At 34.1% G+C, this 18,292-nt stretch overlaps 1 protein-coding gene across 1 annotated transcript in view; it reads right to left on the reverse strand.

Moving 5' to 3' along the window:
- Positions 1 to 18,292, reverse strand: part of PHF14 (PHD finger protein 14) — a 169,981-nt gene that overhangs the window by 88,021 nt on the left and 63,668 nt on the right. The window contains 2 exon segments of the mRNA XM_076331424.1: positions 9,719 to 9,840; positions 10,019 to 10,069. Coding sequence (XP_076187539.1) covers positions 9,719 to 9,840; positions 10,019 to 10,069 — 173 coding nt within the window.

Genomic DNA, 18,292 nt, shown 5'->3' on the forward strand with positions numbered 1-18,292 from the left:
AAATCTGAATCTAGCCTTGGATATGGTACAGATGACAAACATTTTAAAACAAAAATTAATCAAATAAAATAAAACCAAACAAAAAATCTTAAAATCCTGTAAAAGAAAATAATAAAATTAATAGTAAGGCAGAAAAAGAAATGAAAAACATATAATTCTATTTTACAAATTCCTAAGATTTGCTTACAGAAAAAAATTTACTTTAGTCTGGATTATTCAATCTGTAATTTCAATGGCCACACCAATAGGGAACTAAAGTAAGATAAGTGACAGTAGACAAAATGAAAAATCTAGTGGACATCAAAATTATGCTGAAATACAGGAACAACAAATAAAACCTACAACTCTATTCCTTTCCCCAAAAACCAAAGACATTCTATAAAAAGATTAATATTAACTTTCGCCATTCTCAAATTATCTATTTAGATGTTATTATATGCAAATTATTTCAGCTACCTCAATGAATTTCTCCTGTAACATATGCTGCAAAATAAGCAGTCTTTACTAAACATATCATAATGCTCAACACGCATTATGACAAGAGCTTTTATTTTTTTTTTCTTTCCATTTTTCGTTGTTTATGTTTTTAGAAGTATGTTCTCCAGTAAGTAGCTCTGAAATATCTTAGGCTATAGAAATATTAAGCTAAAAAGAACAACAGTATCCCATATACATGTAGATTATCTACAGCCTCTCAGGTAATAATACCATATGGAAAATTCTTGATTTAGACCCAAATTAACAACCAATTGCATGCAACTTTGCTCCATTGATTTATGAATGAAAACCTGTGCTATATGCCATTTTAATCATGTGAAGAATAACTATGGTCAATGCTGAGAAAAATGACTCAAAATCCTTAAGCTCCCTGTAACTGCTTTTCCTGTATGGGCTTCTCTGGTAATGTAAAACATACTCTGACATTACTCCAAGATAAAACTTGTTTTGAATAGTGTAGATGAAGTTGTGCACCCAAACCTCAGGCCTCCTACTATCAAAACCCCACACAGATTAACTAACTACAGATCAAAGACTTGTAAAAGTATTAGGCAGCAGTAACAAAAGTGAGAAAAAAATACGTGTGTAACAGTAGGAATCACTATTTTGCATATTAAGATTTCTTACTCAAATAGTCCATAATTTACATTACGGTTCTGTGGACAGACATTTACTTCAGAAAACTGACTGCACAGATGCTCACTTGACACTAATTTTGACAAATCAAAACCGATGCTACAACACAGCATTTAAATCATTATTGCCTCCTGCTGTGGTCTTCTACCACATTATTTTAATACCTGAACGCAAACGTTCTTGGGTTATAAATTTCTTAAGTATAAATTTCAGTTTCGTGCCTTCTGTAGCAGTGGCTCAGCTTAACGATGCAAAACAACTGAATTGATAAAGAATTTGACATTTGTTTTCTGAGCATCCTATACTATGAAATGCTCTGATGTGATAAGCTTGCTGCACTGAAAGTGACTGAAGCAGTTTGGCCAGAATGATGGAGTATCTGACACATTCAAACGCCAACTGAATTGAATTATTTGATGCAAGTTTGATGCTGTAAGAAAAAATTCTTAAGAATGCCCACAAAAGTAAGAAGCTACTGACCCCATCAAGATAGGTATTTTTGCAGCCATAACCTATTACTGGTAACCAGATTGGGAAATAATTTGATGTCGTCAGCCTCCCCTCTGCCATCACAGGTAATGTGATTTCATATTCTCTGCATCTTGTTTCATTAAAGAGTAATTTTAATCTTCTGAAGAGGCACCTCACTCAATGACCACTTTATCTAAAGAACTCACTCATTACTTACAGCAAAGATAATTATGACATCATCAGCACTGTATTTTTTTGTTTTATAAATTCTTCCGAATCCTAGGAGTTATAGAAGATAAAAAGGTGCAAAGGTCTCCGATACATGTATTTCCTAAGGCAACCAGAAAAATAATATATAAATCCTGAAACACATAGCTGTTTTGGGAACAGATGACAACTGCCAAATATAGTTTCAAGCTGTAATGTACAGATCCATGATTGCAGCACAGACTTGATCAAGCAGCTGTAACTGAAGGAGAGAAAAGGATAACTATATTTTTAAAAGTCCACTGATCAAAAAAAGGTAAACTACTACTGGTTAGTAGAAAACAAAGTAACCCTGTAGAAAGAATAGCTTGAAACTCTTATTTACAAGTGGTTATCTTGTTACATACTTCTGAAGTTTATGACACTGGTCCACAAGCTTTTCGGATCAGCAGACTTTAAATATCAATACTAAAAACTTCCGACAATTGAACACCTGAACCAAACTTGTACCTGAGGAGTTCATAAACTTCTACTGTTCACAAAGGTTCTACAGATTAAAGCCCAGTATACAAGAGCTTGGGAGTCATTGGTCTACAACTGTAAAAAAGATCCAATGTTAAACTTCAAGGAGGTTTGACTGACAGATCACTAAACAGTCCAGGAAATAATGTAAAGGAAAAACATTTGGGGGATGCACACACTGCTCCCTGCCGCCCCAATGACCTTGTAAGAAGAACGCTAATAAACCTTGCCAAATATCACAATACTACTCCAACAGGTTTTTAGAACTTTCATAACACTGAAGAAACACAAACATGCATTTTTTCCTCTATTCTAGATACTTAAAAAAAAATTACACTTCTTCACAATGTTTTTACAGGAAATGCCATTAGATAAAAAAAAAAAAGGCAATTCACAGAATCCTACCTTTTCCTCGGGGAGGGGGGGGGGGGCGGGGGAAGGGGGGGCACGCGGAAATCATCCTTTGCTGTATCTGCACTTGATCAGAAGGCACAGGTAGGCAGAATAACCTTTCATGCAGTTTTACTCTCTTTTTTCAAAATGAAGGCTCAATGCTAAGCTTTACACAGAAATAACATTAGATGGTCCTGTGCATATTTCCCAGCCTGGCTTTCCCAATTCTGATAATGCAGAATTAAATGGAAACAAGTTTTTTAATCACAGCAATATCTCCAAAATTTCAGTTTTGGGTCACTCTTACACAGGCTACTTTTAAGATAGTTCCTTCAAGTTCATATAGTACCAAGAATCAAACCAGAGATGGAACACAAAATCAGTATCTGAAGACCTGGGCTTCTATTCTTTAAATGGCTTAAATTTCTTTAAGAGCTAACCAGCAAAATAATCAGGGGAAAAAAAACAATATGGGCTTCAATTCAGATTCTGCTGTCTCATTTCAGGAAAATAACAGACAAATGTACTGAAGAAATCCTTTAGGTACCAGGTAAATAGACTGGTTCCCAATTAACAGAAAATGCAAGAGTCCTACTTTTTGCATTCCAACTTCAAATGTTCCAGGCACGTGTAGCTTTAGGTAGACGGGTAGCCCAAATGCAAACGTGCCTAGCACTCTGCTTCTAGAGAAGTCCTGAATGACAGCAGTATGAGTCTTGCTACCAGACCTATGCCTGACTTTTAGGTACTTCACAAGAGAGTTTTACAATGCCTACACCTTTTTTTGAATGTCTGCCCTAGCACATGAATTTACTGAAAATGAAAAATCTGTGGTATTTTACAGTAAAATGCAATGCAGCATAGGTAATTCAGTTTGAATAAAGTCCTCTGAACAAAAATGTGCATTTGTCATTGTATGCATTATCCTGCTATCTAGCATAAAAAGAAACACTTTTTAGAAGGCAATAAAGTAAATTACAGAAAAAAATTATCTAACAGGTAACTTAAGCAATTAAAAAACTTAATATGCAGAATTAATCCCTGTAAATTATATAGCAGAAATAAACTACACAACTGAATTTTAAGTTTCCTTTCATCCAAGTAGTTCATTCCAAGAAAATAATGCATTTGTAATCCTCTGTAAAACATGATTGTTGCAAATTGTGGCTGAATTAACTAACATTTTCCTTGAGATTAATCTCTACATTAGCAGCCTTAAACTTCTAAAACTACTGTAAATCATAGGCTTTCAATTACTATGATGGATTGTTAATTTTGTTGCAGTGCATTCAAAGTAATTAATAATTAATGCGTTTGTTCTGGAATAAACTTCAGCTCATGCAGAGCTTCAAAACTAGCAGCTAACAGATAAGGAAGAAATCCTTAACTTGAAGGCTGGCATGCCCTCTGCATGGAAATGTAAGAAACAAAAACGCAAAGATGAACCTATACAAGACAAACACAATTAAGGAAATACAGTGAGTAACAGTTTCAGATAGAAAATTTCCAGAGGATTCAGAAGAGCCTGTCTAGAACATACTTTCTGTCAAAACCAGAATTGAAGTAGATCACTTTGTGCAGCTAAGGACTCAATCCTTTATACAGTATAAATTATTATCCTAAATTTGATACATACATTTGTAGCACCAGAATTACAGATGTTGCATACATTTTAACGATTCTCAGTTATAGTATGATTTGATGACTCAAAGTTATGACAAATCAATTTTACTTGATTTGTAAATTATTTGTAAACTATTTTATTTTTTGAGTAAAATAGTCAATTTTACTCAAAAGTTTTTTTTCTTTAGTAAATATGACATTGCATATGTTTTCTTCTTTCTCCCTTCCTACTCCTCACCTTCCCTTTTCAGGCCTGCCTTGATACACTGACTGCACACGCAAAACATTACACTTGCTTGAAACGTGAGACTTAGTATATTGGGAAAAATAAATACTTTCACAATTGCTTATTTCCTAGTAAACATCTGCATTAAAAATAAATACTACATACATGCTTAATAATTTGCTTTGCAGCTTTACGCTTTTTCAATACTTTATAACCAGCATTCAGATCTATGTTTTCAAAACATTCTATCCTATATTCTTTCAAATACATGACCTTAGTCTATTTTACCCTCTCTGTAATGCTGAAGTAATAATTTTGCCTCAGTTGCTGCAAATCAAACGAAATGGAAAATTCTAACTTAATTGACAATAAAGCATAAAAATTCAATACACAAAACTATAAAAGAATGTATTGCTATATGCTTGCTCTAAATTGTGGGATGAAGAAGTCTAATGCTTTTTCAGAGATTTCTTTAACCTGGTCACATATGATTTTGCCCCATACATAAACAATATTCTAATTTTACTCTGCTTTTCTCAGATCCAGTATTGAGATATCAATTTTATCTAATGCACTATATTCCTAAGTATTACCCAAGCACATCTTAAAGTCAACAACTGAAGCTAGAATATTATTTTTTTAATAGCAGCAGTTGAAGAGGCCACTTCTTTAGAAGTGAAGTCATTTAGAAGTCTTCCCTTGGAAGATTTTAAACTAGATTAGCCTGTGGATTCTTCCTTAAAAAACTGTTTTAAATATTAAAATAAAATACACGATTAATCTTAATTTTTTCTTTTACCAAAACGGAATGGACAGTAATACTGTGCTATAAGCACTTTGTGTGTACAATGGTACAATCACTTACTCTAGAGTATGGTGCAAGATGGAGGGCAAGCTTTACCTATTACATATTGAGCCACCTGAAATATAGTTCCTCATCCATGTTTCTACTAAATATGGTTAAGTTCTAAAGGGAGCTATTAGGGAGCTATTTTTAAAGATTTGCATTAGTGAGTTATGGCCTCACAAAAAAAGAGGGGATACTTATGAATCAAACGATTCCTTTGCAAGAGCTATCATTCTAAGTGATTCATGCAAGACTGTAATAAAGCACTCAGGAAACCTATTGAATGTCTAAACTATATACAACTTCAAAAGATTTACAAAATGAAACAAAAGAAAAGCATGATTACATAAAATGTTTTATAAACCAAACAGTAGAGGTCACCTCTAAAAACAAATATATCCTTTAAAATTATTTTCTGAGTTTGTTAGAAAATTTATCTTTCACATAAAGCTTTAAGAACTCCCGCATTTCAAAATAGGTCTTCAATTTCAAGCAAATATTTTCAATATTTGATTACTCCTTAAGACTGAGCAGTATATTGTTATAGCTACCCTCTGGTTTCACAATAATTTAGCTTCAAACACACATTATAACTCTTTTCACTGAACTCTCATCTCTTAAAAAGTGCGGTGTCTCCATGCCTTACATGAAACCTATCTGTGTCAAATATAAAATACTAAAAACCCTCCATATTTTACTACTATTCCTCTCAAAACTCAATTACAGTTCATTTGAGTAAAAAGATATTCAAAATCCACACTTTTTTCTAATTACAGATACAGCTTCCTTACTGTCATTTATAATGTTACAGATCAGACTTTGCCTCATTTGAGTAAATGTTTTCAATTAACTTTTCACTGTCTGACTAATTTGTAAATCTTGACTATGCCACTCACTAATCTTGTAAAGGGTAAAAATTGCAGAAGTATTTAGTTCAGTAAAACTTACACAGATGCATATAAAAGAACTTATAAAATAAATTCACTGTAAATTCTTTAAAAAAAAAAGTGTATCACATAAGGATCACAAGACTGATCCTTTTTTGTGGACAAAAGCACAAAAACTTAAAACTTTCAGTTCTAGTGCATGCTACTATACTGAAACGGTCTATCTATATAATCTGACATCAGTGACTAAAAAAGCACTGTTCTGGCATGTCTATAATATATACATATGGCAACTACTAGCACATATAAAAGTAGGGAACATGACAGTATGTTTTAGACAAAAGCTAATAATTAAAGATATTCTAACTTTAATCACTTTTTTTGGTACAAAACTATAGTCACTAAGGCAAACTTCAGCCAATTAATGAACTATTATAATTTATCAGAATGAAACATATTTTTTTAGGAAGAATTTTAAGTCCTTTCACAGGCAATTATTTGAATATTTTAAACCATATGAACAACAGGTTAAGTAAAGACACTGCACATGTAACAAATAATCCCTCAGGCATCCAATGCTACACACAAACACCTAAAATGGAGATTAAAAAAAAAAAAAAGAATCTCCATTAGTCAAACAGTAGTAACTAGTTGAACAATTTAATATTTTTTATTCCAGATTCATTACTAAATACTCTGCTGCATTCTTTGAAGTAAGAAATAATTGCTTATCTTCCTCTAATCCTTGCTCAGTTAGCAACTCCAAAGTGAGAGCGCCACATGAATTTTAGAAGAACCTACGATTTTTAAAAGCAGATTGTTCAAGAGTCATGTAACCAGCCCCGTTTGAGGTAACACACAGCAGGAGAAGGTAGAAGGCCCATCAAGATTAATCCTTAAATATGCAGTTTCAGCAGTTGCATATTTCCGTTTAACTTAGCAATCAACTTTCACATTCAGAAATCTCTTCTATAATATTCCCACAAACCTCCCTTTTCTTAGTTGCAGATGGGTAGGAAAGGGTGAAAATAAAATCCAGTAATTACAAAACATTTGTTGAGTGAAGAGCAAAGATGATGACAAAGATCACTAGTTTTCTGAGAAAGTTTTGGCTTTAATAACAGGCAGTGCCAAACAAAATGGATATTGAAGAAATACTTTTGTTTTCCCTCCTAAACATCTCTTGCTTACAAGGAGCCCTACCAGCTTGCATTTAAAATAATGCTCTATTTCTACTACCACAAAGGAGTCTTGCATGATGGTACAGGCAGGAAAAAGAAGCAGTGCAGGCAGAAGCCTGCTTCTCTTACTTTGTGACAACATAAGAGAAAAAAGGATTCTGAAAACTTTCTCTGATGTAGCAACACTCTGTGGATCACACCCCTACACAGCTTTGGCTGCATAGCAGAAAGCCTATCTCATAGCTAGCATCTTATTACAGTCCCTGAATTTACTCTCATCAAAAGAAATACAGCTTTAAGAACTAAAAAATAATACTAAAGAAATTCAAATTTACTAAATACTTTAACATTATTTAGTAATTATCAAAAATAAGCCTCCGCAACACTTCAGAAGCAGTGGTCACCTAACTTGGATAAAATTGCAGCTATTTATAGGAATTATCTGAAGAAAAGCAAGTTTTAAATTCATAATCTCTTTTAAAAACTAATACGGAAAATAAGGCAGAATATTTAAGAAAATATTTTTCAGAGAAGTATGAACAAAGGATTAGAACATAAGAATCTCCTTTTCTCTCCTCCCATGCAGGATTACTACTCTGTTTCCAAGCCTAATTATAAGGATGGTTTATAAGAGAATTTGTTGGGCTTTGGCATGTAGTATGCTTATTTTTGGCCCATCTAAATTACTACTAAAATCTTTTCACGTAGTAAGCAAGACATACCACTAATTTGCTACCATATTTTTTAATTGCAACTTAAATATACAGTTCTTCACGGCATTTTCTCATCTTATCCTTTATGTCTTCAAATGTGGTATTTAACACTTCTAGAAAAAGCCTGAAGAAGAAAACTAATTCACTGCCTTTTTCACAGTAAAGCACAGTACATGTTGTTCCCAGGATTCCTTCCCACAACAAAATGGTTTTCCTGCATCTTTTATTTCTTGCCAACAATAGGGCTGAAGAAAGCCCTTTATCTTGTTGTGGACAGTTAAAAACTGTTGCCATCAGTTCTCATCAGTATAACTGTATCAGCAACCACTGTAACATCCTGCCTCTATTTCACAGTCTGGTAGTGAGCAAGATCTAGGAGCACCTAGCAGCAGTAGCTTGTCTATGTAAGAGAATCACACAGTTACCGATGAGCTCATACAGGCACTCTGCCTCCAATCTGGAAATAAAAATACAATCTGGCACACAGCCCTTGAAATTGTATCAACTTCTACAGTAAATCATATGCTGTAATTGATACTAAAATCAGCTATTCTGAGTACAAGACATCTGTACGTGGGACACATTCTGATTCTAAAGCTATGTGTTGCTTGCCTATATCATTGATTCTGACTTTTCTCGTAACTGATTCCTTGAAATAAATTAAAAGATGTATTAATCCTTCCAGTTAAAAACAACAATTATATCTGAGCTAAAGAGGAGATCTTGTCCAGAAAAATGTAGTTGAAGCATACAGGACCTAAATACAACGCTATTTTTTATCTGAACTTATTACGAGATCATTTTAATGAAAGCTCAGTAGATTCAATTAAAACCTGCTTTCTGGTTGCTAAGCTCCATTATTCTTCTTTCAAGAATTGCGAGCAGTTTCTACAGCTTCGCAAAGAGGTCACAATGCCAGCTATAAAGTCAAACTCAGCAAAAGTTGTGGTCAACAGTAGCTATTCAATGGCAGCTATTCTGTTTAATTAGATTTCTGCACCTACTAAAACACCATTCAACAAATTTTTTTTTCACTTCTGTTTCAGATAAGAGACATGATTATCAAACCCTTTCATCATCTGCATTAATGGAGGTAGCATTAATACATTTTTAAAAACATAAATTCCTCATAATCCACATTTCAGCTCATAAAATTGTTAATGATCCTAACATAATTACTTCTAGGATGCTCCTGTAGCTTTAATATCATTAAATTGCTGGTTTGTTTATCTTTCTGACCTGCTCTAAAACATTGACAATTCACCCTGACAAGAGCAAATTAATTCTCTTGTGTTAGAAAAACAGATTATCTTGGTTATTTACATTTTAATCCACAGTGTAAATGTGTTTGGCAGGTCAATAAGTGAATCAAGTCAATATTTCTGATGTAATGTTTCCCCTAAATAGGATTTTGTTTGTTTTTTTAAAAAGCACATTTTCTGTGTTATAATCACAATGACGAAGTGATGAAGATGGAACTTGAATTCCTCATAAGGTCAGAGCATCAAACTTACCTGACTAGATTTTCATTGTCTCCAGTCCCTTTGCAGGTAGCACATTCAGTCCTTAAATCCTCCGACTTGGGCTTCTTCTGTAAAACAGACTGTCGTTGTCTTCTTTCTCTGGGAATCCGTTCCTGTCATAGCAGAAGGAAAAAGAAAGGAATGGGGGGGAAAGGAGAGAAGGAAAGCAAATATTTTCAATTATAGCACTGAAAGTAACACTTCAGCCCAAAGTTTAATTTTTTTTATGAAACTGTTAAAAAAAAAAAAAAGAAAAACAAAACCAAAACAAACAAAACACTATATTCCAACCTCAGCTTTTTCTTCTTCAGGCACAAAGCTTCGTTTTCGTCCTCTAGTTCTCTAGAAGAAAATATATTTAAAATTCAGTATTAGGTAACATAGTGGTTTTTCTATTTATCTATTATTCATAATAACAACAAAAACATACCGGAGGAAATAATTTAAAGCATTAACTACAGAACCACTGCAAGACAACTACAATAACAGATATTAGAAAAACAGCTTCAGATTCTGGATACAAGTCTACAGAACTAGCCAAAAAATAAATATAAATACGTTTGTTGACCTGAGCACGCAGAGCCTTATTCTAAAAAAGACTGCCACCAGAATTACAAATCTCTTACAGACTTTGCACAAACTTCCCAATACTAAAATGCATAATTTGAAAATTGATATGAACAGTATATTACAGTAAATTTCTTGAGCACTTAGAAGTGCTCTATTTGTAAGCCAAGTGATTGGATTAAAAAAAAAAAAATCAAAATTAAAAAACTTCATCAAGACAGAAACGGAAAATAATTCTTACAGCTTAAGCAAGAATTAAAGCTTTCAAACTGAAGCTCAATATAATGGGTATATGGCAGATGCTCATAAAGCTGTGGCATATACCAACATATGACTGGTACAAAACAGATGGAACGGGTAATACAAAAAGTGGAAATCATTTCAGTATTGCAGTTGGCCAAAAAATCTAAATACCAACAGTGTCAAGGAAAAGAGGTTTCCAGGAACTGCAACAGCAAACACCAAAGGTTTACAAGCAGTTCTAAGTAACTACATGCAACTCACACATGAGTCCAGTTTCAGTCACTATGTTTTTATCTCTGAAATAGCAGCATTATAACCTGCAGGCATAAAATAACTGCCACAAGCTGACAGTATCACACTCTCTCTCCCTTGTTTAACAAGGAAAGAAAATTAGAAGGGATGCGGAAGGAAATGAAAAACATCAGATACTATTCCACTAACCCACAATGTCTGATACTTTGACACTAATAAAATAAACTTTAAAATGCTTGTTTTTCTGGGAGGAAACCATCATCTTAGGAAGTCATTTGCCATATGATAAAAAAACCCAACACTGCGTACTTAATGATTTCTTAAAACCTTTTTTGAAGCAGCTAGTGTTCATCTCAGAAAAAGTAAAAACCAGCTGATCAAAAAAATCTTCAGCCAGTTGAGAATCACAAGCAGCCATAAATCCAATTCCGAAGAAGCTAGTAATACCATGTTTCTCCTGTTTGGGGTCCTCTTTGAAGGGGATTTATACTAGTTTCAAATTAAGACTGTTCACTATTTTAAACTATTTTACACATTTAAATATAGTTATACTGTAAATAAACCTACCACTTCAACACATCCATACCTTTCTAACTACGCAGTTTTTGATCTGTGCATATTAATAACATACTGTTGGGAAGGTTTTTTTGTTTTTAGGCAAGAGTTAACTCTGTAGTAGAAAGGAATGTAGTGGAATGGAAAGCACTAGTCTATTTTGTGCCTCTTCAGAATACTTTAATTACCACTGAGGTTCTCTTTCACATTTCCCTAAAGATGATTTATAAAAAATTGTAAAACCCTATCTACTTAATACATATCAATATTTACTATACATTTAGTAACACAGTCATAATTGAGGTGTTCTACCTTCCACAAGCCACACGGTAGATACCTAAGAGTCCAAATCTGGAAGAACCGATTTATTACAAGTAACTGAATTTATCAGTGTAATATTAGAGGTATTAATGCAACATGGGCTACATGTCAACTACATGTTACACAACCCAAGGTCACTGTAAATTAAAACTAGACGGAAAAATGTTTGATCAGACATCAGCACATTAACTGCCAATTTTACTACTTTCAATTTCTGGCATTAGTCCTAAGAACACTTACAAACTTTGACAATTTTAAGCCATGTAGGCCCTGCTGAATGCAGCTGTGTAAAGATAAGAAAGAAGTAGGTGTAAAAGTGCATGCCAATATATGCAGTGTTATGGTCCTCATTCTCCATGTTTAAGCAGCAAGAGACAATAAGGCATGCCTTGTACAGTCAGAATAATGCCATCTTGAAAACTGATATATAATGTGGAAATATAGGTAAGAATGAAATTAATTTTTACCCTAAGTGGAAAAGATTACAAGTTAATAACTATATTTTAAGAAGTGATGAATCATATTTAAATTTCCGCAAAACAGAGAGACAAGATTTATGAATACTTTAGTCACCTTTGTCAAGAAAATGTTGGTTTTCATCTGTCTGCTATATAATGTGTGATGTATATGACAAGGAATGTCACATTAATTATGCCCGCATTATGCTTCCATTAGATTAGACCTATGTTAGATTTCTAAACCTTCAAACGTACTTGAACCTGTTTGACAATCACTAGAAAACTAACATTAAAATCAACACCTTTGACATACACATCTGTAGGATATTTTATATGCTTTTAAAGTAACAGAATTTTACATTAATGTTTTTCCAAACTGATTTCTACACTTAAACATATTTGCAATGCTAACTTCTGCTCAGAATCATTATCCTATTGGCAGCATTCACAATGGAAAATAACATCAAATTCACAACTAAAAATTGAATATTCCGTAATTTTCAACAATAGCCTTGCTGTAATTAGGCATTTGTAATTTTACATATGTTTTCACTACCTTACAGATTCACAGAAAAGAATCAGATAAACCTGGATTACTTTGTCCAGTATTTTTCATTGCTGTTTGCCTCAAAGTACTGTATTTTCATTTTAAAATGCTTTGAATAATTTCTGTCATTAGTGAGCTCAGAATCAGAACATAAGAGATTATAAGCATCAAATATTACAGCTGCATGTACTTCCCATAAACAATTTAAAATTTCTTATAAAAGAAAAGCTTGAAGGAACAGTATTATTATATATGTCCAATGGTAAATACTACAACTGAGATTAACTTGTTCATATTCAGAACTTATACTGGATTAACATCTCTGTTTCCAAATAAGATGCATATAAAGGCAGTGATTTTTTAATCAAAACACTCGGCAATTCAATACTATAGAGATACCTTCAATTTACAACTTCTCTATATCATAAAACAGAGCAAGTCAGTTTTGTGAAATTTGTCCCTGCATTTCCAAAGTGCTCCTTTCCAGGAAAGGAAAAAGTCACGTTATCAGCACACAAGCAAAAACCCCATTAATGCCAGTGCTAACCCAGCAGGTTTTTTTGTTTCACGGCAAAAGGTAGATATGCTCTAAAATATCGACCATTTGGAATGGACAACTCAGTCCAGAACAAAACACAGGTAGATCTGGATTAGACAGATGCAACCCATACATGGCAACTGCCTCAAGATGCCACTTTAGGACAGGAATCAAAAAAAGTACTGAACAATGGAATGTGGTTCAAAATATGTAACTATATAATTTTCTATATGTAGAAGTAAAAAGTTTCTGTAAAAAATTATTTCAAATGTTGACATTTAATGACAGCTGATTGGCAAGTCTTTGGTTGTGTCTTATCCTAAGTTCTATACTTGCACAACTCTGGAATTCATTCAATGTGCACTCAAGTAAGAGGTAAGTGTGCTATGCGCTCAGACACTTCCCTGCTATTAACAGGAGGATTCCAGCTACTGAGCTTTAGATCCCACAGCATCAATAGAACCACCATGCAGGCACTTACATTCTGGTTACTACATGGGCAACTTAAGATTTCTGTTGACAAATAAATTATATGCCTGTAGCTAAGGGCTAATTAAGTACTGATCCTATACAGCCTTAACTACCCCAGAAAATCAGACAAACTTATGCCAAGGTCGTAATCATGACACACAAGGCAGACACTATTTTTCATTTCATATCCTTTTACAATTAGGGCCCTTAAAAATAAAAATAAATAAATACATGCTAAAACCAGCCAAACTAGTCAAACTTGACTTCCTAATACTATACCATAATATTCCTGTTCTTCCCCTTCTCTTGTGACTTCTTAACCTCTCCTTCTCTACTACATTCAAACCATGTCTCTCACCATATCCCCAAGTTCTCCCTGTGTTCCCCAGCTGAAGTGAGGACATACTAGGACAGGTTCCAAACTACACGTGTTCTAGACTGGACAGCAAGAGACCAAACGCAAAGGTAACTGAACTCGTGACTAAAACATCTTCCTTACTCAGCACTCATCCTTCCTATCCAGCTGCTCTACAAAATACCCAAGAACTTAATTACCTTAGGCATACATACCTCTCTATCAAATCTTGCCATAATGGGTCAACAGGTTACTAGAGGCATTACTACTAGAATGGTAGGCAACTGCATAACTTATTTTTGTTAGAAAACCAAGTTAAAAGCTATTCTTTTCTGAAATAAAGAAACAGTCAAAAGATCTATCTGTTGTGTCACAAAGAACATACCTTACACTGAACAGAAATGAAAGAGAAAAAGTCTTATTTCATTAGCAATACATCCCAAAATAATCTGAGCAGAGCAAGAAAGATCAATGAATTAAAATTAAGATGCAAGCATAAAATGAAAGTATTTTTAAATTAAAAAAAAATTAATTAAAAAATTTAAAATAATAACAGATAAAAGAAATTAAGTTTTTAGCATAATATTTTGAGGGAAAAAACCACCTTTATACGTCAGCAAACTGACTTCTAATTAAACTCTTTAAAATTGCTTAAAATGATGTTCCTCAGATAAACAGACTGAGCCATTTGGTTCAATGAAATCATCGAGGTGAAAGCAAGCCACCTTTTCAAAGAATATCTTACTAAGGTTTAGCCTTCACAGCAATCTTAAAGTCCTCCCTCAGAAAAGAGTAATGCTCTGGGTAAATGAAACCTAAAGATTAAAACGTCCCTTTTGGTCTTTTACTTCAAAGCTTGTCATCTATGGAAGTTGGAGAACCATCCCACAGTATTAAATCATACACCATTCCTCTGAGTTATTTCATTTACTCCTGACTTTGCATTCAAAATTTGGAAAAAAAAAAAAAAACAAACCTGCCTTTTGCCTCTCCAATGTTGTAAAAATTCACACAAAACATTACCAGACTACCTGCAGAGAAACAGTGATGAACATGACATGCAAATAGCTATCAAACCTGAAAAGAAAGAGAAGTAGAAAAAAACCAGCATTTGCTTGCCCCTCTCTAATTTAATTTGTAATGATCTAAGCTGACAGTTACTAAAATATTCCATAAAATATATAGTATTTTATAATAAATAAGTAATAAAACACAATTAAGAATGAATGTTAGGGAATGCCTCTAAAAAACAGGAAGAAATTAGGAGAACTAGGGCAAGGGAAAGTTAAATAAAAAATGGGTTTCTTTCAGCCGTCATGTTTTTTGACACAAGTATGCATCTGTTGTGTGCAGCATTCTACTGTTGCGGCGTGGCAACTTGCATATCAGCTTAGGGAATTAAAAAGAATTAGGACATAAATTCTGAAATACGAAGAATAGAATACTAACATAAGAAATGAATAATGCATGCTGAAGCAACAAACGATACAACATGACGTGGATCAAATGTGTGAGTGATTTGGAACTAGGGTGACATTTTTAGAAGATATATGGACAAGAAATCAGTAGAGGTGTGGGGATAATGTGATTCCAACTCATGGAATGAAATACTGTACTCAAGTTACTTGGAAAACCAGACAGTTAAAACAACTGTCCAAAATGGAATGACAAATGTTGAGGGAAAAATGTGATCAACAATGGGATCAAATTGTCAACCCAAAAGCAGGAGAAGAAGAAAGACCGAAGTGGGAGTCTCCATTTTGGGCGTGGAAAAGCTAGAAGCGAACATTTAAATTTCACATTCAAGTTGTTCATAAGCAACTCAGTAACAACTGGACAACAATATGAAACATATGTAAAATGTAAAAGATTAGCTAATGCATTGACTTAAGATTTTGAATATTCTCAGAAAAATAAATTCCATACATGAGACAAATGAAAGACATCTGTAAGGGACCAATAAAGCCTAGGATGAGTCCGACACTCTCTGAAAGGAAAGAGACTGTTTGCAAAACAGCAAAGGAAACAAAGGAGCAAAGCAAAGCCACAAAGGAAACAGACTGACTGCTGTCACTCACAGATGCAAAAAGTTGGTATGTTAGTTTCAAAGCATGAAAGCAGAATGGCGAACGTGACAGAATGGGTGCCCACATGACCCAAAACCACCATGGCTGTCAGCAGACCACATCGTTATGCCTCTCTCCTTTGTCCGTAAGACATGTGCTTTAAATCAGTTCATCCAAAGACAGCAACAGAAGGTAGAACGTTCTCCTGGAGCGGTTTTGCTTTGCCAGCTCAAAGAAAAGGAAAACCAAGACCTTGTCAACTGACCAAAAGGGGGGAGGCGATTCCCAAGGGTCACAAGCGCTCCTCTTAAATATTGAGCATTTCCTGAAGTGCTCCTGGAGGATAAAGATTTTTACTGTCACCTATTTAATTTCTTCTTCTACACAAGAAGATATACAGGTGTTCTTAGTATTACAATACTGAACACATCTGTGGTTAGCAGCAATGCTTCAAATGTACTTCACATAAGGTGAACTAGCATGGTTCTGGATTTGATCTGCTCTGTCACTTTGTTTTTCAGTAAACCAATGGTGATTTCTGCCTGGCAATTCCAAAAAGTTATTTGAGAAAGTGAATTTAAACCCAAGAGGGGTTAGAGCACAATAATACTTAACAGAACTTAAGAGATTCCCAGTCATTTGCAGAAGTCATATTCATTCTGCCAACTATTTCAAACATCACAGTAGAGAGCACTGCTCCCAGTTTCTCCTTTGCTTAATGTGTTACTTGGTCAGAATTTCTTTTAATTGTTTGCACACACACACAAAGGCAGCAGAGGCCCAGCACATCTGCTTATGCCGTTATATCTGTGTAAATTCAGGGGTTTCACTACGTTAGCGCGTACTGCTTCTGCTAATAGACAGGAAAGATGATCCTTATTATGCTGGTGCGTCTATACCTCTTGGATGTCACAGAAACAATACTGTCATATACATAGGGCTCTTCTTTTCAGCACTGAGTTTCTGATACTGCTAACAGTGCTGGCACCATGAGGTATTACCTTTCTTCGTAAAGGTCAGCACAGGAAATTCAGTCAGTACTCCAAGTGCTCCTGGAGTTTGGGGGCACATGATATCATTAGTAAGGTGTGCATTTTCATTTGAGAATCTGATATAAATAATTCAAAACTTGTCACAGATTTCACATTAAAAAATTGATTAAATCACTAAAGACACACCTGACAAAACTATTGGTACTATGATAATTTCTTTATTGTGTAGAAAGTTTGTAGATGTTGTTTTGTGTTGTAATTATTAGAGGGCCAAATGTGAAGAACTTAAGATGCTTTGACTTTTGTAGATCCGTAAATCTCACATTTCCTCTCTGAAATAGCACATATTTGATTTTTGTTTCCCTGACTGACCTGCAGCTACGGTGACTGCTCTAGAAAGACATGCAGCTACATGAAATACACAGCAAAGAGGGCCAGCATAAGAATACAAGTATGTTTTAATTCTGTTTCCTATCTAAATGCTTCAGTCATTTTCATCTTATGTCACCTTATAGTTGACTCACTAGTATTAATAACAAACTTCCAGTTTTACCTTGTACCAAACTATGGTTCATTGATACACATCACACATATCAAAAACTTTCTAACCCTAACCCTCTCGCTCATACAGCCTTTAAAATATACTTGTTAGGGAGAATCTAAAGACAAAAAAATAGAAGAAAGTAGTAAATATCAGAATGTTATGGAATCATTCCAAACAACGAGGTCGTGGCAAGGAGTCATTTCATTACTACAGAACAGAAGATGACTGATATGAAACATCAGCAGAGCAGAACACTCAGAAAAGAGAATTGGGAAAACTTCCACTACTACCAAAAAAGTAACCTAATGAAATCATTGTGCTAATTATCAAGAGCATGTATAAAGCAAGCTATACATTTTCAAAAGCCTGAGAAAAAAAACACAGGTTGAAACTGCACAGATAATGTGATCTCTCTCCTGTTAAACACAAACCATGACCATTTTGCTAAGATAGCAATTTTTAATCCATGATGTCACCCAATCCTTATTGAGTTCAATGGTATAAACATCCTTTGCCAATGAAAAAGTTATAATCAAACCAGTTGCAGAAAAATCCCTCTGACTTCCTTTGCTTTGTTAAAAGGCAGAAAAAATATTCTATTGATGACACCACACAGGCATAAAATTATTTTAAATAAAGGTAAGGACAGCTATATA

This window comes from Aptenodytes patagonicus, chromosome 2 (genome assembly GCF_965638725.1).
Source record: "Aptenodytes patagonicus chromosome 2, bAptPat1.pri.cur, whole genome shotgun sequence".
Lineage (NCBI taxonomy): Eukaryota > Metazoa > Chordata > Aves > Sphenisciformes > Spheniscidae > Aptenodytes > Aptenodytes patagonicus.